The sequence below is a fragment of the Vigna radiata genome, chromosome 11, assembly GCF_000741045.1.
Source record: "Vigna radiata var. radiata cultivar VC1973A chromosome 11, Vradiata_ver6, whole genome shotgun sequence".
NCBI classification, from domain to species: Eukaryota; Viridiplantae; Streptophyta; class Magnoliopsida; order Fabales; family Fabaceae; genus Vigna; species Vigna radiata.
The window spans coordinates 7,110,650-7,135,979 of record NC_028361.1 but is presented as its reverse complement, the minus strand read 5'-3'; the positions used below and the strand labels follow the sequence as shown (position 1 = coordinate 7,135,979).

General features: G+C 32.6%; 2 protein-coding genes across 5 annotated transcripts; one reads left to right on the top strand and one right to left on the bottom strand.

The window, feature by feature from the left end:
- Window positions 1–4,023: 4,023 nt before the first annotated feature.
- Window positions 4,024–10,696, bottom strand: LOC106777649 (ubiquitin domain-containing protein DSK2b-like). 3 transcript variants are annotated; one of them, XM_014665315.2, is made up of 9 exons: window positions 10,216–10,669; window positions 8,939–9,664; window positions 8,568–8,782; window positions 8,389–8,499; window positions 7,876–7,934; window positions 5,654–5,682; window positions 5,174–5,263; window positions 4,917–5,068; window positions 4,024–4,366 (listed from the first exon to the last, which is right to left on the bottom strand). In XM_014665315.2, the coding sequence occupies exons 1-8, from the start codon at window positions 10,448–10,450 to the stop codon at window positions 4,920–4,922; spliced, it is 1,614 nt and encodes a 537-aa protein (XP_014520801.1). In that variant the 5' UTR covers window positions 10,451–10,669; the 3' UTR covers window positions 4,024–4,366; window positions 4,917–4,919. The 3 variants fall into 3 exon arrangements, with proteins under 3 accessions (XP_014520801.1, XP_014520802.1, XP_022631614.1); XM_014665316.2 differs by lacking the exon at window positions 4,024–4,366 and adding an exon at window positions 4,485–4,752 and having other exon boundaries at window positions 10,216–10,670; XM_022775893.1 differs by lacking the exon at window positions 4,024–4,366 and having other exon boundaries at window positions 4,920–5,068; window positions 10,216–10,456; window positions 10,546–10,696.
- A 2,446-nt stretch (window positions 10,697–13,142) lies between these two features.
- On the top strand, window positions 13,143–20,548 carry LOC106777878. Of its 2 annotated transcripts, XM_014665690.2 has the most exons (14): window positions 13,143–13,302; window positions 13,416–13,506; window positions 13,797–13,907; window positions 15,446–15,543; window positions 15,637–15,729; window positions 15,882–16,018; window positions 16,229–16,301; window positions 16,388–16,433; window positions 16,540–16,649; window positions 16,899–17,006; window positions 17,092–17,148; window positions 17,817–17,878; window positions 18,548–18,866; window positions 19,649–20,548. In XM_014665690.2, exons 1-14 carry the CDS (start codon window positions 13,228–13,230, stop codon window positions 20,459–20,461), a joined length of 2,193 nt encoding a protein of 730 aa, XP_014521176.1. In that variant the 5' UTR covers window positions 13,143–13,227; the 3' UTR covers window positions 20,462–20,548. The 2 variants fall into 2 exon arrangements, with proteins under 2 accessions (XP_014521176.1, XP_022643179.1); XM_022787458.1 differs by lacking the exon at window positions 13,143–13,302 and having other exon boundaries at window positions 13,773–13,907.
- Window positions 20,549–25,330: the final 4,782 nt, after the last annotated feature.

Sequence of the window (25,330 nt, the reverse complement as noted above, 5' to 3'; positions counted from 1 at the left end):
TCTATATGAAATTTCATATTTCTTTCTCTTTACTTGCTTATTCATCACTGCTCTCTTTTATTATTTATGTTAACTCCTAGAATAAATTATAGCTTTCGTTATATATTTATTAGAATGTTACACTTCTCTCTTCACTTTTTTTGTTTTTTGTTTTAATGTTATTTTGCATGAATATGTAATAAATTTCTTCTATTCAAATAAAAATAGATATATAACTTCTTAAATTTATTTATTTCTCTTTTTATCCAATATAATAAAAAATATTATTTAAATTATAAAGAAACCGATTAAGAACAATTATGTTTTTCAATGGAATCAAATAAAAAGAATGTAGAAATCAAATTTTAAATTTGAATATATCTGTCAATTTGGTCTCTTTATATATGATTAGGGTCAGGAAAATTCCCAGGCCTAAAAATCTCCATTAAAAAGAGTCCGAGACTTTTATTTAGAAAAAAAAAATTATTTTGAATATAAGAAAATAATACAATTAACTCTTAATCTGTTATAAATTTAAATATTTTTAATCTGTCAAAAAATTATATAGAAACATTTTAATCATATTAATATAAACTTTATAATTTAATTACTAGCTTATTTAAAAAAATAATAGAACAACATAAGACGTTGTTCATCTTTTTGACTAACTAAACATATTTAATTTATTTTTAAAGTATATAAAATATTTATTTAATTTTTGTTGTGAAAAAACCATCCATCAAAACTAAAAAACAAATCTTAATATCAATGTTTAAAATAATGAATTTATAAATTTTTTCATTATATGTTTTTTTTAATGAATAACTTAAGTTTATACTTAAATTCTACCATTTATTTATTTATCTTTAATAATATATATATATATATATATATATATAATATTTAGTAATTATAAAAAAATTAGTATAGTTTTATTAGAATTAAAATAATATTTTTATATTTTGACTACACTCTATTCCTTTTGTCATGTTTGAAACTTTATCACAATGTACTACATACTTTTTTATTATTAAATGTTATAAATTTTCTTATAATTGATAAAATTAATAAATAGATTATATATTATATATTTTATTTAATAACATAACAATAAGTATGATATAAAAATATTGATTTAAATATAATAAAATTACTTAGACTATTTAAAAAAATTTATAATTTTATATGTATACATAAATAATATTGTTTTTAAAAATTAGTCAAGCTTAATACCACTTTTGATCTCTATTTTCGCTCACTTTGTTCGGGACTCTACTTTTTTCAATGTTTAATGTGATCTTGATTTTCGTAATTTTTTCAATTTGATCATCTTTCTTAATGATGTCTAAATGACACAGTGTTCAAGTGAGCAATCAGTGAATGAAATATTCATTTTTGGTATAAGTGGTTTGTCCAATCCAGTTATTCACATTACCACATCATCATCTTCTACCTCCCAACACAGAAACCCCAGTCACCATTGTCAGCAACCATGCACCTCCACCACACAGCATTGGTGATCCACCACAATGAAACCTGAGTCATAAATTCCTAAATTGTAAATTCCTAAATCATAAATCCCTAAATCATAAATTCCTAAATAAATCCCTAACTCGTTCACATGCTTCTTATATATTTCCTACATAATAAAAAACAAAACAAAACATTTCACTCAAACAATCAAAAACCTAAAATAGAGCACACATTCATTATATCTATTTTCAAAACAAAATATCCCAAATACAATTCTACTAAATTTGATCTACAAATCCAAATTGTAGAAAAAAGGCAAAAATAAAAGGAATGAATTGAAAACAAATGAAATATAAAAGGTGAGAAAAAAAGAAAGGGAAAGTGGAAGTTTAAAACCCTATTTGGGGTGACAACATGTAAAGTGGAAAGGAAAAGTGAAAGTTTGAAACCTTAGTATTGACATGTCACGTAGGCCAAAAACAAACATTTCATTCATTGATGACTTAAGTTGACACCGTGTCGTTAAAGATTTAGACACCTTAAAAAAAAGATGAAATTGAATAAAAATTAAAAAAATGAAATCAAATTGAACAAAGTGAACCACGAAAGCCAACCGACAAAAGCAAATGAAAGAATGAAGCAAATCAAACAATGTCTGGCTGTGAGAGAGGAAAAGAGGCCAAAATGAAATGAAGAGATTAGAGGAGTTGAAAGGGGCAAAAATGCTGTGTAGAAGAAGGGGGATTAGGGTTTTGAAAAAAAGTAAAAAAATATGCTTAATACCTCCATTGGTCCTCATATTTGTATGTCAATCTCACTTTGGTCCTCAAGTTTTGAACTGTCTCAATTAAGTCATAATTTTTGTAAAAATGCACACGTTTTACCCTAACTGTTAAGTTGTCTCAAATGGCGTTAATTGATGCTGAGATGATTTTTTTATTTTAGGCTTAATCCCTCTCTTGGTCCTTATGTTTGTGTAAAAATCTCAGTTCAATCCTCAAGTTTTGAACTGTCTCAATTGGGTCATAATTTTTGAACTGTCGACAACGGCGACATTTTTTAGTTTGAGAGGGAGAAAAGGTGTGAGTCGGGGGGTTTGAGGGTTTGAGGGTGGAGGAATGAGTGAAATGTGATCAGTGATTGGAAGGAAAAAGAAATACCATAGCCATGTGGACTTAATGATTTTAAAACAAAAAAAAAAAATTACAGCTCAGTTCAAAGTTAACGTCGTCTCAATACACTTAACGGTTGGGGTAAAATGTTGTAAAATGTTTGCATTTCATAAGGACTTGAGGAAAAAGTGTGATAAATGATTGGAAGGAAAAAGAAAGACCATAGCCACGTGGATTTAATGATTTTAAAACAAAATAAAATTACAGCTCAGTTCAAAGTTAATGCCGTCTCAATACACTTAATAGTTGGGGTAAAATGTTGTAAAATGTTTGCATTTCATAAGGACTTGAGGAAAAACTTGAGGACCGAACTAAGATTTTCACACAAACATAAGGACCAAAGGAGGAATTAAGCCTAAAATAAAAAATTCATCTCAGCATCAATTAACACCGTTTGAGACAACTTAACGATTAGAGTAAAATGTGTGCATTTTTATAAAAATTATGACCCAATTGAGACAATTCAAAACTTGAGGACCAAACTGACAATTCAAAACAATGGTTGGATCTACCATTTGAACAAATTGAAATAGCCAACCATGAAGTATCAAATTTTTAACTCCAAATATTTTCATATATAGGTTTAATAGGTTCGGAGGTCCCTATATTTGGGGGTTTGTTTCAATTGAGTCCTCCAATTTTGAAAGTGATCAATTAGGTCCCTAATTTTGTCAATTTGAATCAATAAAAGTCTTTCCGTTAAATGCAGTTAACGCTTTCAGGTGGCACCGTTTCAAGTGCATAGGTGAATTATAAAAGGGTATATTTGAAGGTGAAATCCCTAAATTAAAAGGGATTTCACCCTTTTATAATCCACCTATGCACTTGAAACGATGTCATCTGGAAGCGTCAGCGTGTCACATGTTCAAAAACTTCACGACGTTAACTGCATTTAACAAAAAGAGTTTTATTGATTCAAATTGACAAAATTAGAAACCTAATTGATCACTTCAAAAATTGGAAGACCCAATTGAAACAAACCTCAAAATATAAGAACCTCCGAACCTATTAAACCTCCTATATATTAGGGTTTACTTTATTATAGGGTGACGTTCACTTTATTTGATCAACAGATCCGATTGAACCAGTGACTTAAAACTTAGGTTTAACAAATCTGAAAGACATTTTAAAATTGACCAGTGATTGCGATGTAACTACAACTGTAAATCATAAAACTCCAAATAACATATTGTAGAGCTTTCTTTTCCATCTAGAAAACCAGGAAATATTAGAGTAGCTCAAAAAATTGTAATTCTAAAATTTTCAAAATGTTACAGTGAACATATTTTGTTGTTTATGTAGAACTATACTTTGAAATAAAGATTGATCTCTAACAACTCTTTCCCCACTTTGTCATTAATATCGTTTTTTGGATTTAAAGCAGGATTAACAACTAAAATGACAAACAGAAGTTCATAATTATATATTTAAATTCATGTTCCAACATAAATCCCTTCATTGGAGAGTACCTATGAATCCAACCCTTGCTTGCAAACAGGCAAGTCAGAATTACATGTATATGGTACAAAATGCCTTGTACTTTCTTGTAGCTGAAGGTATAATTAATCATTGGACATTGTAGTATTGGATTTAATACTAAATTCTGGATATCATGTAAACCAAAAAAATCAACAAATTTGTTTAAACACAATTCCATGACGAAAATCGAAGCTAAATGGATAATATCTCACACCAGATTCTAGCGTTTGAGATTTAATTGCTAGTCCTGTGTCCCTTACCACCTGCCAAATCAGTAATTAATAGTTATTAAAGTGTGAGAGAAAAAACTACACGAACATTGTAAAATAATTTTATACTATCACTCAAGCATAAATCACCATATATTAACATTTACAAAAATTACCTTCAAAGTCACACCAATGATTTATGATTTAATGATAACGTAAAATTGTATTACATAGTCAACATTAAGCTGTTCCAGATACTCGTATAACCAAAAGAATATTAATACAGTACATCAACAGTTTTGAAATAAATTCAGTTGAAAATATTTAAGCAATGCTGCCAAGTGTCTGACACTTGTTTTGATATATGTACATGAAGAAAATAACTGCCATTAGAACTTGAAAGGAGGGAATTGATGATCAGAGTTGGTCGAACGAATAACCTACATCACCATGTCAGTTCGGAGTTCAGACCATTTTAATTTGGATAGATTTCTGATTTTACTTAAATACCAAACAAGACGCTCGAAAACAACAGAATTCGAAGGGAACAGACTCAGCAGTACACACATACGGACCTCCATGAAAGGAAATCAACCAACATTACCTGCTACTGTCCGGAGTTCCCCAAAAGCCGCTCAACTGCTGCGTGAACGTTCCCTGATGTGGCAATAAGAGCCCTTATGTTCTCTTGTGTGTCAAAGAACCCCATCTCTTGAAGCTGAGAAAGTTGGGTGGCATACAATTGCTCTGGTGGCTCTGATTAACAACAAAGTCACACAAGTTAGGGAGAACGTATAAAAACCATTTGGGCAGAAGACAACAACAAAAATCTATTTAGAAAATTACAAAACTATGCCCAACCATTTGATCTGTTAGGAACAGCAAGGCTACCAGCTCCAAGTCCACCAAACATGCTCGATAACATCTCCAGTCCCATGTTGTTCAACGGTCCTACCATTAAAACAATTCAATAGCAATTACTTAAAACAAACAATTAACTTATGCATGCAATCAAATGGCAATTGCACATCCAGCAGCAACCTTAGAACCTAAAAGCTCCCCCCTTTGCTAATCTATAGATGCATGGGGCCCTTAAATAGTTCGCAAAGAATAAGTACAAAGAGAACACCTGATCACATATTCCACATTCCACAGATTCAAAAAATTATAATCCAAACTAAATCAAGTACCAGCAAGCCGAATATGATCTTAATGATAGCCAAGCGATTCGAATTTCCAATGCAAAACCACAGCCACAAAAAAAATCCAAAAATCCAACTACCAGAGCATAGTTTCTAGAACTAAACAGAAACAAAGAAAAAACAGAGTTCTCTTGCGTACCAGTGCCTCCTCCTGTTTGACCTGGTTCCCTGCAAACGTATTCAGTTTAGGAGATTAGGCTAGCAACAACCATGAAACAATAAAGTAAATAAAATTCAAGTGATATTTCACACACTAAGTGAAAGTTTAAGGTGAAGGAAGGCTCTCCACAACTCAAATCACCAACCTCAGAGCAATGATTTTCATGGGGATTAAAATTTTATTTGGTGGAACCCTGGACTCAAGCCCAAGTCATGCAATTGTTATGAACAAAAGGTCAACCATGTAGGCTTAAAACCCCAACTGGCTGTGTTGAACGCAGGTTTTGTTAGATACTTGAATCATAAAAATGAATGACTGTGTTTAGCAAGCAAAACTAAATTTATTAATGGAAATTAAGCAAATGGTATGGAGAAGTCAATTGAATAATTAATTGGGTGATTAGCTTACGTTAGAGAGGAGATGATTCATTCCATTTTGCTATGAGAACTGAGCATTAGCTCTGTTCTAAGACAGGGAAAACCTTTCATGAAGGGGAACAACTTGAAAGGAGGATTATCTCCTTAGATCCTTCATAATTCAATGAACGTTATTAAAGCCCTACAGGGCACTTACTATGGTACAGAAAGTTTAGAGTAGGAGAAGGTTTTCCCATTCTCAGGAGCGTTTTGATAGAAATCTCAATCTTATATTTCAAGTGTAGGATCAGACAATAATAACTAGAAAAAGTAAAAACAAACACGTTAAAATTTTCCTCTTTAAAAGATTGTAGTTGGACAAATGCTAGCATAGGAGATGAACAAAAGTTTCAAACCATGAAAAAGACATTAATTTTAATATAAGTGGGTGGGATTTTTTATTTATTTTTTCTTATTCTTTCTATCTCAGGGCGAAACTGCACAACACAATGGTGGCATGGAAGCTTCCAATGCCTCCAACTATGACACTAAAGCCACAATCACCCTCATTTACAATCCTTCTTGTCTCTGGCGTACACAAATATTCCATAACCCCTCTATTTGTTTCAATGTCTCAAAACCCAAATCTGTGTGCTCAGATTCTAGAGGTAATGAACGCAACATGGCTTACAGAAGTTTCAAGAGGTCTACAAAAATTGACATTATTTTAAATGCCTACAAATCAGTATTCGTATCCAGCCTTGTACTTTGAAAATGTGCAACAATGGAAAGAACAGTAATAGTGGTGATGCCGCAAAAGAATGCAAGGAAAATCTGGTAGCAGAGTTCGTCTGACCACTACAACAGTGGTTCTGCGCTGTGGCATTCTACCCTTCCTCTTCCTCTATCTTTCTCCCTCAACCATCTTCTCTCATCATTGTCTCAAACTCCTCAATCATTAACTGAGACAACCCCTCAAAGCTTCTCACACATTCCACACTTGTTGATGAAGGAGGAAAGGGTAGCATCAGATGGGGCTCCAAGAGGGAGGTGACATCGCAGTTTTTGGGCATGTGGGGGAATAGGAGGAGCCGAGGGACAAATTGGGAAAGTGAACCAAAAAACAAATAGTATATCTACTGAACTACAACTGTTTCCCATGGTGGATACATCTCTGTTCTCCTACCCTAGGCATCTTGTTAGTGGACAGGAATCCAAAAATCTGGTATTTCTAGCATAGCTTCGGCCAATAATAATCAGCAAAAGTAAAAAGCAACAACAACGATGCATATCCAGAATTATAGGACAATTATGCGAAAAGCATCTGCCAATGAGAAGATGATAGCAGTCTATGAGCAGTATGGCAGTTATGTGTGTTTAGTAATTCATTGGGAAGTTTTGTTGTTTAGAAACCCTTCTACAGTCATGCATGTCTCTCTCGCATATGATGTGTCAGGTACATTGTATTTTGGGAGTATTTGAAGGAGCAAGACTCTCTGCTAAGGTTAGGCCAGTGTATTTTGTACTAAAAGTAGTTTACTGTGAGGAACTCTTTCCTTTTATTCTTTTGCTGTCTGATGTCCGGAAAAAAAATTTCTGGTTAAATTTGCAAAAAAATATAAATAACATTACCAGAATTGTGTGTAATTCTCAAGTCAGATTCTGTCTCGGCCTAAGCTAATTGCAACGGGTGTACTAGGGATAAACAAATAACTACTTCATCAAGCTAGAGGATCGAAGCATTGGCACATTATAGTAAAAATCCAGTTAGCAGAACTAAAAGGACTCAATAAAAAAACAAAAGGTATGTAAAATTAGAAATACAATGATTGCTTCATTTCTTACTGTGTTGATTGTTGCTGACCAATCTGAGACAGAAGAGCTTGCTGGAAAGACAAGAGTTGCTGCCATTGAACATAGGACCATGTCATTGAGAGAAAATTATCTAAAATAAGTATCAATTTTATAGGCAAATATAATAATAAAACTTCTTTTTCATATTAAAACACGTTTATGCAACCTAATTTTTCAATGCAATATATACACACACAAACACACACTTAATCATGGATGTAAAACTCAATTTTTCCCCCAAATCCTTAGCTAGGAGGCCATTATGCAACTCTCAGTCAATTTAGATCATATGCTCGTTTATTAGAATTTTCCACAGAAGAGACAGAAACAAAATAGCTGTGGAAAACAACCATAATTACTATTCTTCATGCACTGTATATAAGCATGGCTAAAAGTTCTAATATTTAAACACATAAAGCACACAAAGACATGTATACAACCGTACAATTGAAAATATTGAATCAATAAAAATTTATTAAGACTCAAAATTTTGAATCTTTCTACCTGCAGTGTCTCCGGTGAGGAAAACAGTCGTAAAAACTCTGGGTTTTGCATAACCTCCCTTAGAGAATTTATATCAGGCATGCCACGCTGCTCAGAATTGACCCCAAGAATCTAAGAGTAAAAAATGTCAGAAATAAGTTCAAAACAAGAGCTCATTGGAACAGGCAACGAGTAATTACCTGATTCATAGTCTGTGGATTGGAAAGGATACTTTGCATCATTTGTGAAATAGCTGGATTTTGCATTAACTGGGTCAACATAGCAGCATCCGGCATTCCACCCAACATGCCTTCAAGATCAGGCAGTCCAAGCCCTCCTAATCCAGTGGGTGCCTGCTGTCGAGCATCCCCACCAGCTGTAGTTGACCTTCTGGTGTTATTTTGGCCACCTCCAGCTGCAAACACAACATCAAACAGACCAGCAAAAATTCACAATCCAGTGAACAACATAGCTACCAGCTAGAAAATAGACCAAAATATCAGAAGTAAAAACAATTTAAATGAGGCATGCAGTCACTATCTGAGGAGAAGATTGTGGTAAGAAAACTTACTTCCAGTAGAGGACCATGGATTAGGAAGTGGGTTCGTATTGGGTACAGGGGAAGTTGCTTCAGAATTAGCAGTTGAGGGATTAGTTGATTGGTTCCTAGCCGCTGCAGCATCATTTCCGGCATTACCAGCCATTGTGGTGGCATTTAAAAATGGTTCTTGAACATTTTCATACATGCGTCTCAGCATGTTAAATCCCTCGGGAGAAGATTCGATGTTGCTCATTGCTCTGTCTGTATTCCTCATCATTTCACGCATGATCTCAGGGTTCCTTGTAGCTTCAAGTGTCTGACGAAGAGTGCTGGGATCATTAAGTATGTGTGCCAGCTCAGGGTTTCTATCCATTAACTCTTGCATCTGCGGATTATTCATTATAAGATTCCGCACTATCTCTGGATTATTTATTAAATTCTGCATAGCAGGTGTGTTCATTATATCTCTCACTAAATTGGGGTTTGACAAAAACGGTTGCTGCATTTGTTCAAGGTCCGGAAAGCCCGCCCCAAATAAGCCATTGAGGCCACTGCCCCCCATCCCATTGTTACCACTAAGTCCAGGAAAGAGTGAAGCCCCAAATCCTGGCCCTCCTAAACCCCCACCCTCATTAGCACCAGCAGCTCTCGTGGTATTGGCTGTGGTGGTATTGGCACCACCACTATTAGCCCCACCAGTGTTGTTGTTAGGAGCAAAGCCACGGACCAAATGGACAGTGTGATCAGCCTCCAAACCTATAAATACGAAATGGAAAATGAGTCATATAATCAATAAAAATAACTACTCTCCAAAATACCAGAGTCTTCAACTAAAGAAATATTGACTGCATTAAAAATTATTTCCCATTCCCAACTCCAATGTAATATTCTCACTGGAACAAATCATCCCATATAGCATATAAAATTCCTGTAAAGCCTTTCCCTGTACACAACTCAGACAAATTTCTCAACAAGTTAATCCCAAATTACGGCTAACATTAAGCCACACAAATGGAAAAAAGAGTTTCCCAACTAACATTAAGCACACAAATGGAAAAAAAAAAAAAATAGTTCCCCCAATATAAAAAATCTCTGGAGCAAAGTAAACAAATTACAAAGAGACTCCAGAATATGAAATCAATAAAATCATAGCATATTAATAAGTAAACAAAAATCAGCAGACCAATATAAAAACACAAAATACATATATTTAACAGCAAAAAAACCAGGATCCAAAATTTGCCACAAAATCATAAAAGTCAATACCAAGAAAAAATACACAAATAATAACAAGATCAAGCGAATACCGTAGCTTTGGAGTGTCTGATCATCCTTAAGGATCCGACCCTTGTAAATCAGACGCTGTTGATCAGCGGGGATGTCACAGCTGCGAGCCACAACATCTTTGAAAGATCTGACCACGGAATCCAGACTAATCTGAACAGAAAACTTTGAGCCATTGGAACAACGAATATTGATGTTGACTTCGGCTGCGTTCGACTCCGATGTGGCACTCTCAGCTGTTGTTGTGTCACCTCCCATGGCGTCCTGCGTCCAAAGCACGACGGGAGGGGAATCAGGGGTGCCGCAGTCCTTGATAATAATTAAATCGAGGGAGAAAGGATCGAAACCCTAACCCTAGAACGATTGAAGCGAAATCCAAATTAGAGAGGAGAAATAGGAAGCTGAGGATTGGAGAGATAACAGGAGAAATTCGTGAGGAAAAATAATTAGAAAAAAATGAAAATAGAGGAGTGTTGTTGGGCTATGAAATCGGAAAATTAAAATTAAAATAAAAAATCAAAATCAAATTTAAAATAAAATAAAGTAAACAAAATAAAAAGGGAGAGAGAGAAGCCAGAGAGACCCCACACTTCTTAACCCACCTAAGCAGGGAAAGAATTGATGTTCTTCTTTTTAGGAAACTTGGATTCACTTGCTCTGCCTGCGCGTGACTAAAGATGGCAACCGCCTCCATCCACTGTTGTGCTTTTCCAGTTCTTAAGAAGCTTATTAAAACAAACACGCTCCTTAACAAGCGCGTGATGATTTTTAAATAGCCAGATCATCAATTTTTTTCCAAAATTTTTTAAAATTACCACACTGCCGTTATTTAATTTAAGTTATATTTCTTGATATAGTTTTAATACATTTCTATTAATATTAATAAACTAAATTTTAATCATGCCAAAAGAATATCTCACACCATTGTCCTCATGTTCTTGCAAAGAAGTGCTTCTCATTTTGGAAGATACTCATGCTAATTTAACTCATTCTCTTTTGTTTTTACATCCTTCCTCTACCAAACTATATTTATATTTAGAACTAGTTTTAATTGTACAATTTAATATTATTGATACATTACTTATAAACATATAATAAATTCAATTAAATATATTCCATTCAAAATGATACCCTCTCTCTTTCTTTTTATAATTAGGTCTATGCTTAAATTATTTTTTATTCTTACATGCAATACTTGTTAGTGAAAAATAAGCAAAATTTTGATTTGTGAATTTTTCATTGCACAATGTTGTTTAATAATGTTTTTTAAAAATCTTATATCAAATATAAAGTCAAAGTATAATATATAATTGAAGTAATTTTCATCTTACAAATTATAGCTATGTCTATCACAGATTCAACCACATTGTCAATGAAAAATGAATTTAATCAAACCTATCCACGATTTCTTGAATTTAAATAATGTCTTTTATATATAAAAAAATTGTTTATCATCAACTAGTTAATTTGTTATCATTGAATGTGCATATATCAATTTACTGAGAGATTATTTGTTTTGTAACTTAACAAATAACATCAAGTTTGAATTTTATTATGCAGTCATATTAGTTTTTAAGAATGGTGGATGTGTTTGATAGTAGTTGAGGATGTATCCACGTTTTTATCATAATTATTAAAAAAAATTATATAGAAAATATATAATTTTATTTTAAGTGGTGACATAAATCTTAAAACTTTATTATTTAATAGTGAAACAAAATTACAAGGTACAAATAAAACATGAAAACATAATTTACTGTGACTGATAAAAGAAAAAAAGAAGAAGAAAAAACTCAAGCTGAGATATTTTGAAACAGGATAAAAGATTAAAAAGTTTGTTGTAGTTTTGATTAATACTATAAAAAAAATAAGTATATGATATAATTAATTACAAAAATACTCTGATTGTATTTTAGTAAAAATGTGAATAAACTAAAATTGAAAGATGATTAATTATAAAATAATTAATTTATGAAATGAAAATAGTATTAAAAAACTATTTAATTTTTAAAATTGAATTTATAAATAATTAACTGTAAATTAAGTTTAAATTTGTCAAAAATAAAATAATAATGTCGTTAAAAAATAAAATAATAATATGTCATTGAAATTAATATACAAACAACTATTTATGTACACAATTTCTAAACTCTGAATATATTATTTAAAAATTATATTTATTGTACTTTATTATGGTAAAATTGTTCTATTTCCAAATAATTTCAAGCCAACTCCATTTGAAATAGAAATTATGAAATTTATGTAAGAGGCAGAGAAATAAACAAGAGAGAAATATAGCCTACAGAATTATACCATCTCTATTCTAAGTTTGATGACCTGTAATGTAAAGGTAATCAAAGAAAAATAATTTGTAAACCCCACTATTCATGACTATTTTTTTAGATAATTTTTATGAAAATACACAAAATTTATATTATTTGTTACTCTTATATTTTTTTTAGTTTTAACTTCAATTGAAATACCTTTAAGAAAGATTAATGATTTAAAATAGCAATCTATTACAGTATCTAATATTTATAGATATAAGTTTTCAAACCCTAATATTAATTCTTATTGATGGTTAATTGTAAAAGAAAAGAAGAAAGAAATATCGATTACCTATAGGTGCCTGTGTTTTTATTTATGTTTATTACTTTTTATTAAAATAAAATAATTTTAAAACTGTAAAAAATAAATTAATTTGAAAAGAAAACGAAAACAATTAGAATGTTTTATTTTCGAATTCGAGTTACAAAGTTATTTTTAAGAAAAAATGATTGATTATCTATTTGATAATATAATAAAATTATTTTAATTTAATAGAAAATATAAATGCAATATAGCCATATTAAATAAGATGATAACTAAGCAGTAAAAACATAAGGCAGATAAATAATATAAAAACAAAGGCACTCTTGAAAAATGTAGTAAGGTATAAAAGGGCTATTGTTGTAAGAAACTTGGAAGATCTTTTGGCGCTAGAAATGAAGTAAGGTGAGATTCAGCCAGCGGTGAAGTGGTTGGTTGATGTTCCAATGGTGGTTCCATTCAGAATGAACCATAACAAACATGGCATGCTTGTTCGTTTGAAGATTTTCGTCAACTCTCAGGTGCATGAACATAACACCACTCTTTTACTTTGGTTGAGGCATTTTCTCAAACACATTGCGATATGTGACATCTCTCTCTAAATCCTTTAATTTTTTTTGGATTCTTTGGTTAGAATTTTAACTCACATGCTCCCAAACCGGCCAAACAACCAAAGCAAGATAGACAGTCTCCAAAAGAAGAATTGGACTACACTATTTGCGGAGGTAAAATTACTTTTTTGTTTTTTACTTTGCTCAGCTTAGCACGGTTATTGGAAAATTTTGTGACCTACTGCTGATGTGGCTGTCATGTTATCTGAATTTATTTTTCTAATGTGAGTCACTATGATACTATCAAACAGAATGCACATAAAAACGTATGAAAGTCTCTAACAGTGAGTGCAAGTGGTTACCTAAAGTCAGTTTCAGACCTTGTTTTGTATGTGTAGAAACCCATATTAAGCCATTGATTGTGTGCATTTGATACATAGTTACAATTTGAAGCTATTATTCAGATCGTATAGGCATCTCAGAATGGAAGACTTTGGATGCAGAGAAGCTTGGTGTAACTAGTTCTATGATTTCACACTCATCTATGTTTGTCCTGAAACTTCTTCGGAGCAAAGGTGAGAATATCCTTATACCTCGCGAAATCCTAAGACTGTTCTGTGCCGCATACAGGCTGGTAAAATTTTGGTATTAACAAATAATGATAAAAAAATAGTATTGCCTTCCTTTTCAGTTTATTTTCTTTGTATCTTGATTTTGAAAGTCTGATCTTAGTATTTAGTTATCGAGTATCCTTTCTGGTTACTCCTAAGAATGTAGATACCTCAAAGGATAATTTACAGGGGAGCATTCTTGCAGCTTTGAGCTGGTGGAAATTGCTAGTCAACAGGGTTAAAGTATAATTCAACTGAATTACAGTGCATTGTTAAGGACTAGAAAGAAAGAATAATCACTATGAGAAGTTTGTATTGATGTGATATGTAAAATGATACAAAATACTGACATAACAGTTCCATTTATGCTAGTAATTAGGTACTACAGTTGTCCTACCAGTATAAGCACAAACCATCCACGCTTCCATTCTCCTTCAAATCCGTTGATTGGAACATGAAAAATCTTGCATATCTGTCTATGTGAATTGTTCTCTACAGTGCAATCTGCAATCTGTACAAACGAATAGAGCCTAACCCTATTTATGCAAAGGTATGGGGGAGGTTCAATTGTGTGTAGGTTCGCCCTTGCAATGCAAAGAAGTTTTCGGATTTGAACCCATACCAAGGCACAACTTTACGTTGTTCCATTGTAGCAACCTTATTTTGCACATGCAAGAGGCTGTTTTTGGATTCAAACTCATGATCAACGGATCATCATGACACAACTGTATCACTGCTAGGACTCCCTCTCGAATAAGAGAACAAAGCATACAATAATAAATAGGAAGCAAATAAAGACATTATGAGATATTAAGAATATAACGTTGAGAAGATGTGCTAATTCATTTTAAAAACACTCTCTAGACAATTTTGGATATACTCCATGGTTTATGTGATCTTTCCACTTTCTTTTGAAAAGGATGCTCAGTTATATGATACCTTGTTTGTGGTAGGAGTGAAGTGGAAAGAAATAGGACAGAAATACTAAATTTCTATTGTTTACCAGAAAACACTTACCCTCCCCTAAGTAAAATTGGCATAGAGTGGGAGGGAAACGATCTCTCCGTTGTTCATTTTTTTGTTTTAATATCTTAAAAGTTAAACATTTTTTTATAACAATTATTTAGATAATAAATAAGATTATGTTAAGAAAAAGTATTGTTGAAAAATTATTTTTTAATTAATATGAGGATATTTTTCATTTGTTTGTTTCTTTGAATTCTATTTTTCACTCATCCAAACAAAAACATAGAGAAATCCTTGTACTTTTTTCTTTCTTATTTCTATCCATGCAAACAACACATATTTTCCAGTCTATTTCTATCATTCCTAATTCTTTCCTTTATATTTTACCCATAATCCAAATAAAATGTTAACGAATTTGTACTATACATGTTTATATATTGGTACAAAATTTCATTTACCTTGAACTTTTTTGTATTTCGTTATAGCCATATTTTCTTTTATAATGACTACATTCGTTAACCTTTTATGAATTACAGGATTTGAGTCCTACTTAGTAGGTGGGTGCGTGAGAGATCTAATACTGAATAGAATTCCAAAAGATTTTGATGTTATCACCACAGCAAAGCTTATGCAGGTTTTATGACAATGGCTTAATTTGTGAACTACATTGGAAGCATATGATACTATCACTTTTAATACACTTTTTTTCTTCAACGATAACTAACAGGTGAAAAATCATTTTCGCCGTTCAGTTCGTGCTCAAATTGTTGGCCGTCGTTTTCCAATATGCTTGGTTCATATTAAAGGTTCTGTAGTTGAGGTTTGTCCATTTAAGTTGTTATACAAGATTACCTTTGCTTTTATTTTAATCTACAGACTACATGTATTATTAATCTGCACTCATTTGCAGGTTCTGCTTTCAATAATGTAATGTCAAAATATTGATCAACTTATACATTTATATTGTATCAGGTAACTAGTTTTGAGACAGTGGCACGAACTTCCAATGCGAAGGAACAATTTTTGTATTCTCAGCTGCCCAAATGCAGTAATAAAAAAGACTTATTTCGGTGCAAAAACTCCTTGCGTAGAGACTTCACAATTAATAGGTATCATTGGAGTTTTTTTTACCCTTTAAATTTTCTAGAGCTTGTATACAATCTATCTGCTTTTGTGCATAGTTTCTGTTCTTGCTCTTTAAAACGGGTTTTTGGATTATATGTTGCAATGTAGAAAGTTGAAGTAACAGTATCTGTTTTAATCTTCAGCATATAATTTTTATTTCTGTGTTATTAATCCGTTTCTGATTGTGGAATCAGTTTATTTTATGACCCCTTTGCCAATAAAATCTACGATTATACCAATGGAATGGCAGATTTGAGGACTTTAAAGGTAACTCTCTATTCAATGTGTCAATGCATTTTTACAACCCCAAGCATGAGTGCAACTTGTAATTATGATTGGTGATGTGGATTCAGCTAGAAACTGTTATCCCTGCTCAGTTGTCCTTCAAAGAAGATCCTGGTAGGTAGCATCATACTTTCATCAGCATCTTGAAATAAGGCATTCTGAATCACATTGATTTGCATCTACTATGAAAATGAAGTCACACGTAAGAATTTGTTTGTAGGAAGAATTTTGCGTGGCTTCAGACTTGCAGCTCGGCTAGGTTTATCATTATCAAGGGAGATTGAGGCTGCAATTTGGGCATATTCTTCTCTAGTTATGAACTTGGACAAGGTACATCAATTGAAATTTTATGATGGTGGTGTGCTGCTCTGATTTTGGCACAAATGATAATTCTGCTCGGGATATCTGTTGCCCATGGGTTGTATAGAAATGCTCATTTTTTTTGCACTTTATTATTGACATCTGGAAAAAGTAAATTTATTCGTTGCACAGAATACTCACAAAGTTTTATTTTTTGATATCAAATTCATTATAGTCCTAGTCTCACTACTCATCTTGCTTTTTATATATATATTTCAGAATAAAATTATGATTGAATTGAACTATATGCTATCTTATGGAGCTGCTGAACCATCTCTGCATCTACTTTGGAAATTCAAATTGCTTAAATTTTTACTTCCTTTACATGTAAGTGAATTTGAGTTACAGATTTTAGTCTTTTAATAATATGCCTATCAGCCAAATACAGTGTTTACTAATTGATTGGTTACAGGCTGCATATCTAGATGAACAGGCTATTGAAGATGATCAAGCTTCCAATATGTTGTTAGTAAGTTAGCTTTGCAAATAATTGGTTACGGGCAGCATCTTTCTTATGATATTATTTTGATTTAATGAATGCAAATGCTAAAGCCATTACAAGCTGAAGGAAAATATTACAATAAGTTTTAGTTCACTGTTAACTGGATCATTATTTGAATGCTTTGAAGTGTATAGTCAAATATTGCTTGCTATTTATATAAGATTTATTATCACTCAAAATTGATCAGCGAACTTGATTGAGTAATCCTATATTATTTGCACACGCATCTAACTGAAATTCCATGTATAAACCATGAATCCTAAGGACAGAAGAATATTATTACTACTCCTGATTATAAGATTTTTATTTTTGTAACTAAAGACAAACTGGACAGTAGTTTACATGAGGTTAATATAAATCTAAAAATGCAGTACGACTATGAAGAGATTCTCACATATTCTGATGTATGCTTGTGTGAGTGGGCAAAAATTTGGATATGTAAGGTCACAATTATGTCTATAAAAAAAGTCAAGGTATGACGTCTTTAGTATCCAAATACTGATTACCTTTATGCCTTCTCATCTCCACCTACTTGAACGAGTGTGGCCTTAGTCACAATCACACTCATAAAGGTTTACATTTGTTATATAACTTGCATGCTTTCACTTCTTATGGTTCTGATTTTACTTTTGCAGAAGTTATTCTTTCATCTGGATAAGTTGCTTGCTTGCGATCGACCTTGTGAGTGTACTCTGTGGTGAGTGATTGTAAGTTTCGTTTGTTACAATAACAATAGTCCCTTTTCCAATAAAGAAAAAAATGTTATTAGCCTCAAGAATTTAGGCTTAGTTTGTCTGTCAACCAGGTTTTGGGAACAATTTTAGGGTTTAGGTCTTAGTGCGAACAAATATCTAATTGAACATTTATGCTTGTATAAAAAAGTAGAGCTATCTTCTGAAACTTTACTCTCAGATTGAGGGAGTTGAAAAATTATTATTGAATCTAAGTTTCAAATATTAGATGCTCTTATTGTGTAACTTAGTTTTAAGTGTTTAAGACCCATATATTGTAGACAATCTTATCTTCTTAAAACTATTTGTGTTACAGAAATCATGCCATTTTTAGTCAACTATTTAGCTGAGCTGACCTGGTTCCTGATATGGCAAATCAACATCCAGATCAATAATTACTTTTATAATAAAGCTATCTACTTTAACAAATAAAACCCAGCATAATGGTGGACTTAATTTTCATGGTTTTACGGACAGAAGTGGAGAGGGAGAAGAACTGGTTTATGGAACCTTATTTTCTGCCGTAGCTGGAGTTTACTTGGCTAAGGCTTGGATGGATGTTGTTTGTGAATTTGTGTTTGTCTAAGTGATGGGTGTTTGTGTTTGAAACCATTGTATATTTGTATATGTTACAGGATTGGATTGCTTGCATTTCACCTGGCATTAGTAAATGATCCTCAAGATGCTATAGTGGTGTGGACTTTTGCATCTGTTCTACATCATGGAGAGTGGAAAGAAGGTGTTAAATTTGCTAAAGAAAAGGCCAGAATGAGTGTTAATTTTGTACCTGAAATAAGAAAGTCTAATATATACGAATCAGATGATGAAATTGCAATAGCAGTTACTAAATTGGCATCTTTGGTGATGCACTCGATACATGCATTGGTTGATAAAAGTAGTCTTCGTCACTTCATGTGCATGCCTAGATACCCATCTTCTCCACAATCTGACATGGTAAGTAAATCAATATCATAAAGTTGCAATGGGATCAGGTTCTATTCTAATTGGTTAGGCTATTCGAACATGCATTAGTTAGGGTTTATGGTCCTTCCTTGTTTCTACATAGACCTTGTCAACTATTATAACCATTTTGGGCTCTCAAATTGAAGTATCTCTGCTGTCTTGTAAAGAAACTGTTCCAATTAAGTTTTTGGAATTTGAACTTGAAGTCTAATAAAATCCTGCAAAATTGACCATAAAGTTATTGGCGTGGAGCGTGGCAAATAGGAGGCTGGATAATGGATTTAGGATTGACTCGAATACTATTTTAAATTTTCGGTTTAACTGCAAAAACTAGCTTAAAAAGTGAGTAACCCCACTTATTTTGACTTTATTAGTAATCATTGTTCTAACATCCCATTTCTTCCAATGACCACATATTTTTACAATATTGTACATGCATACGTGCACTTTTAATCATTCAACCAGTTATCCATTGCCCAGGACTCCTTCTGAGATGAACGCCAATCCGAGTTTTAAATCATTGATCAATAGACTTAACGTAGCTTACTGGAAATTGGTACATGTCAGTAGATCATTTTGTATTTTTTACTGGGATATTTATCCTCTCTGCCCTTGTACCAAACTGGTATAGTTCCTGATTATAAAGTTATCCCAGAGAGTCAAGCCATCTTTTATCCCTTGTAATTTGTAAATGGATCATTGTGTCCATTTGAAGATGTTATTTTGTGTTAATTCATAAGGCTCCGATCCAACTGAATCGTTGTGGATTTCAGGTATTTGTATCCGGGAAAGCAGGGAAACGTGCTCATACAATTTTCCAAATGCTGGCCAATGATGGTAAATTTTACAAGAGTGGAAGAAGAAAAAATTTGAAGATAAATTATGACATGCTTGGGAAGGGTGAACTTTCAGAGACTGGATTTGTTTTAGGCAAAATTGTACTTGAAACTATGAGTAGTGGAATTGTTGGGGATGGGGAGGATTCTGAAGCTGGACAATGTCACCTAAAGACCGAGGGCACTGAAGAAATTGGTCCATTGCCACATCCAGATCTGGTAAACAATCAAGTGGCGTCAATGGATGGTGAAGGTCAACTTTTATCAATACCAAATTCAGAGTGCGGGAAAGGAGAAAACAAGAAACGGAAACTGGTTGAGGATAGTTGTATTGCGAGGAAGAAAATGAGCTCGGGGAACCATGAATTGTCTGAGGAATTTGAACGCAAGGAAAATAAAAAACAGCAGCAGAAGCTAGTTAAGTTAAGCCATAAGGTTGATCCATCCATGGCGAAGTACTCCGCAGAAAAGAATATTTATCACAGAAAACAACTGATAAATAATAGGAAGAAAATAACCAGTGCCAATACATGTCTAGACCAAACTATGCCAATGAAGACGGATGAACACAACACATGTACGGCATCACAATCTGCAGAATCTGATAATCATCGGGTGATAGCTCACAACTTAGACATGGATGCAAAAACAACAGATAACAACTTGGACGTGGATCCAAAAACGCCAAATGAATCGGACTTGAAGAAGAAAAAAAATATGCGTTTATCAATGATTGAACTTTTCAAGTGAAGTAACACTGAAACAGCACATCACACAAGCTAAGTCTCCACTCCCAGTCTCTTCAAGCGATGAATGAAAATTTTTGGTTGCAGTAGATGTTTGATTTCCTCCTGCCTGACCAGCATAGTTGAGAGACAAAAAACGAAGCAGATAATTCTAGCTATGCTTTTTGCCAGAAAGAGTTTAACTTCCTACTTCCCTTTTCCCCTCAAAGCTTGGTGGTTTAAAACTGCATCCAATTCCTCTGTTTTGTTCTTGTCTTATATTTCTAAGGCTGTACTGGGTCTGTATTTTGTCACCATTGGGAGATATCTCTTTCCTCCAATTTTTCTGTGGCAGAGAACTGAGAGAAGCTTGGTTTGTTAGGTATCTGTATGAGATACAGAGCCCTGGGATGGGAGTTTAACAAAACAAAACCGTATGGTTGATCATATGATTCATTAGTAACTTAACTCAAAAGGGTATTAACCTAAGCAAATGAAACTGGCGTACTAATCTATCATCACTCGAGCAAGGACGAATGAAAATCATATAGTATTTTGTAGTTTGAGGGCATGAATAGAGAGCAATACTTGCACTTAAAATTAAGAATCAACTATTTAATTATTTTACGATCAAAACTTCGTGTCCAAGCAAATACTATTCAAGTAAAATTCCCTAAGGATGTTTTTTTTAGGATAATGGATCTGAGAAAGAGTAACTAAATATATTTGACTGGATTTTGAAGATAATTGTGTTTTTTTAACGGAGATTAAAATGAATGAATTTGAATTAAAATTTGTGAATGATTTAATTGATGTATTAGATAAAAAAAATTAATACATAGTGAAGAAAAATTACCAAATTATTTTTAATAATAATTGTAATATAAATGATTCTTGAATTTTTTTTTCTTACATATGTTGTTCAATAAATTTGAAAAAAAAATAGTAATAAATAAAGAATACGTCCTGTCTAATTGTTGACACATTTTTTACATTAATAATAATTTTAAAAGTTAATTTTTATTTTTAAATAACAATTAGATAGAAATGTTAAACTAAAATTAGATAAAAAGCAACATAATAATAAAAAATAAAACAGTGCTGCAGGTGATAGTAAAACAAGGCTATTTTTGTAAAAAAATTGTCTATCACCCATAAATCACTTCACGATAGACAAGACAGAACGAACTATTAGTCAAATGATTGCAAACGAACACAAAAACAAGAGCAAATCCACGTTTCCTATTACCTGTCAACGGTAAATGACCGTAAAAGAACCTATTCTAAACTCTTTAGTTCTTCTTCAACTTAATAACTAACTTGATATGAAGTGTATATATATATATATATATATATAATAAAGAAGATTTTCTTTTTAGTATTTACATTTTTTTTCAATTTTATTCTCAAGAGATTTTTTTAATTTAATATTTTTAAAACTAAATAAATAAAAAATTATTTACAAAATAAAAAAAATATTATCAATAATTAAAATGTAAAATTACTTATATTTATTTTTATAATTAAATTTTTTATTATAAAAAAGTAAATATATATGTGCGTAGTTCATGTCTATATATATATATATATATATATATATATATATATATATATATATATATATATATATAAAGTAAATTCTCTTAATGAAATTGTACCCAAAATTGAATAAAACATTGTATGAAAAAATATAATACATTACGAATCCAGCACTAATTTATACGTGTAGTATATCGAATTAAAAATGAAGCAATTAATAGTTTTATTTAACTAGGTTGGTTTTGAAATAATTACTTACTTCAGAAAGTAGAAAACACAGTGTGTCACTGTATTAGTCTGTTTGAATTTATTTTAAAAAAATATTTAAAATGGACCAATCACAAACTGTCAGTTAAAGAGTTGTTAAAAATATTTTTTTTTCTTTAATTAAATATACATTTTCAAAGAGAATGTCCAATCTTCCTGGTCATGTACAAATGTTAACTTACATTCAAAATTGGTTATACAAATTTTGTGAAAATTTAAGTGTCACGAAAAAATTATTAACGAATCTAAACTTTCTTAAAATATTGAAAATTTATAAGTGTTTTTAATTGAATTTTTATTCTTTTGGTTCACTTTTTTAATTATAATTTATCTTTTTAATTATTGATAATTTATTTGTTGATCATTACATGTGTGACATCCTAATTATATAAAAACATGATATAATGCGGAAGTTCACAAATATAATATGGAAAAATAGTTGGAAATAGAATGACAGTTAAGTATAAGATTATAGTCATCCAAATATAACTCCAGAATTTAAACTTCAAGTGATAGAGGTCTAAACTTAAAACTTGGACATAAAGAGTACAACAAGGTAGTACATAGATAATAGTATTCCCAAAATAACATCAGGTAAAAGAAAGAAATCCTAGGGAGGACTAAGCAGCAGCATCAACGTCCTCCAACACTTGTTCCAAGGGGACCTCCTTGGCCACATATGCTCCCATCCAAATGGATGATCATCGCAAGAGAAAACATATCCAAGCAACATACAACAACAAAGCAAGGGTGAGCTAGGCAAACAAACAACATACATATAGTACAGTTAATCAATGTCAACATGCTTAATTACATATAAAAAGAACAAGCAGGGTATACCAATCAAACCATGCATCAAATACTCAATGCAACTCATCCGAATTTGGTATAACTTATCTAGTTATTGGTCGTCTTTACACTTGCATAGTTCAGTTGGCCCATCCCCAACACTATGCAAGGTAAGTCCCCCCAATCTGTCTATGTCTAAACTCCAAGACTATAGACGAGGACCTCCCTCTACTCTCACCACTAGCACTGTTCTTCTCTATTTGAGTATGAACAGTGCTTTGAGTGTAGGGATAGACATATCATTTCAAAGCTCCCAATAGTTACACAGACAACAACATCATACATATAAATTACTCAATCATACAATAAATATACCATAATCCTCATAAACCCAACTCATCCAAACAATCATATGAATGTTGAACTCTTAGCAGGTTCTACACTTGCAGTGGTACTTTACCCAGCTACATCTTATCCTACTCTGTCCCCCAAAGTGGACCTTCATATAAGGATGTACTTACTTGCTATCTCAATCATTTTATCCTACCCTATCCCCCAAATTGGATCTTCAAGCTACATCCTTCCTACTCTGTCTATCAAAATGGATATTCAGTAAGGACTTCCCATTCTCCACCACATAGCTTTCTCCTTACGTGACATCGAGACTATTGAGAGCAGCGGAATGAACCCCTAAATCTGAGCTTTTACATTCATACATACAATTCTTGACATTTTACATTCATACAAACAATACTTTATACAAAATCAACAAGAAGTTCCTCCTTGGAACTCTATTCCATACCTTCCATTCATAATTGTACATGTCGATATATCACAATCTTTAGTCATGTCATAAAAATAACTCATACATACGCAAACATTACATCTTTTCACAGAAGCATCACTTATTAACGCAAATTTCTTTATAGCATATTATTACCAACACTCACGTAATTTAAAAAGCTTGGAGAACCTCACCAATGGCTCCGGAAGGGTCAAAAACCCCCAGAGCGAACTAAAGAATGTCCAAAATGGACGTCCGAAACTCCCAAAACGTCAAAAACATCAAAAACACTCAATCTGCCGCACATAATTCGCTCAATGCACCCCCCTGTGCGCTAAGCGAATTTGTCTGTAAGGGAAGCTAAATTCTACAGGTTTTGGCAACCCAACACCCCGAGATTCGTTCTAGACCTCTTAGCCAACTTCTAAGACCCCTAATTTTTTATTAAGACTTGTTTAGACCTATCTAAATGTTTCAAAACGACCCCACTACAATTCTAAGTTGATTAAAGTTCAATTCATGCCTAACCACACCAATTTATTCAACTAAATGAGCTAATTCTAAATTTATCGTTATGCACATGTTATAGACCAGTTTAATGCACCTAACAAGTCACAAATGACTTGCCTAAGATGTTCCAACAGTACAAATGCACCGATGACCCCAATTTCTAAAATTCATTACATTTATTCCTCTAAAGAGGACCTAAACCAACCCCAATTTACCTAGACAGTGCATAATACCCTGACCTTTTTCCTTAATCCCTCCTGCAGTAGGACACACACATCAACATACCAATATTCATCAGTTCTCTTCGTACAAATAGTTACTCATTCATCAATTCCAACACCACAGATTTGGACAGCGCAGTTCATGCATCAAATTTTATCAAAAGCATAACAGTAAAAAATGGCATATCAAGTTCTCAATTCATCACACATACGCATCATGCAACAATTTCAAAAGTGCAACTAGCTCCCCTTACCTGGAGTGTTGAACAGTTAAGCTCACAACTTGATTATACAGTGCCCTTCCTGGAGAAGAATCTAAACAATACCCTACAAACCACCCAGTGGTGATAGAACAACTCTTAAAGCTAAAACAATACAAGGAATGAAAAGAAGAACGTACAAGGCACATGCAAAAGCAGAATCACATGTCCTAAGTTCAAGAACAGTGGGAGAAAGAGGGGAAAACGACTTACCCGCTGAAACGAAGAACTGTTCAGTCCGTTTTGATGCTCTCTGCGTCAGGAATGCTAAAATGCCTCTGATTCAAACATGCAATAGCGGAATCAAGGTGGAGACTAAAGAGAAGACAGAGCTCAAAGTGAAGAACTCTACTTTTAAAGAGAGAGAGGTTTAAGTTAAAGTGAACTAGACTTTAGGAGAACTCCTTCTAAAATCATGTGTTCTTAACCTAACGGGTCTGACTGCTTCCACATAGAATCCAATGTCCTTATATTTTTTTGGCCCTTATAAAATGTGAAGATGATTTTACGCTTTTTTAATTCCT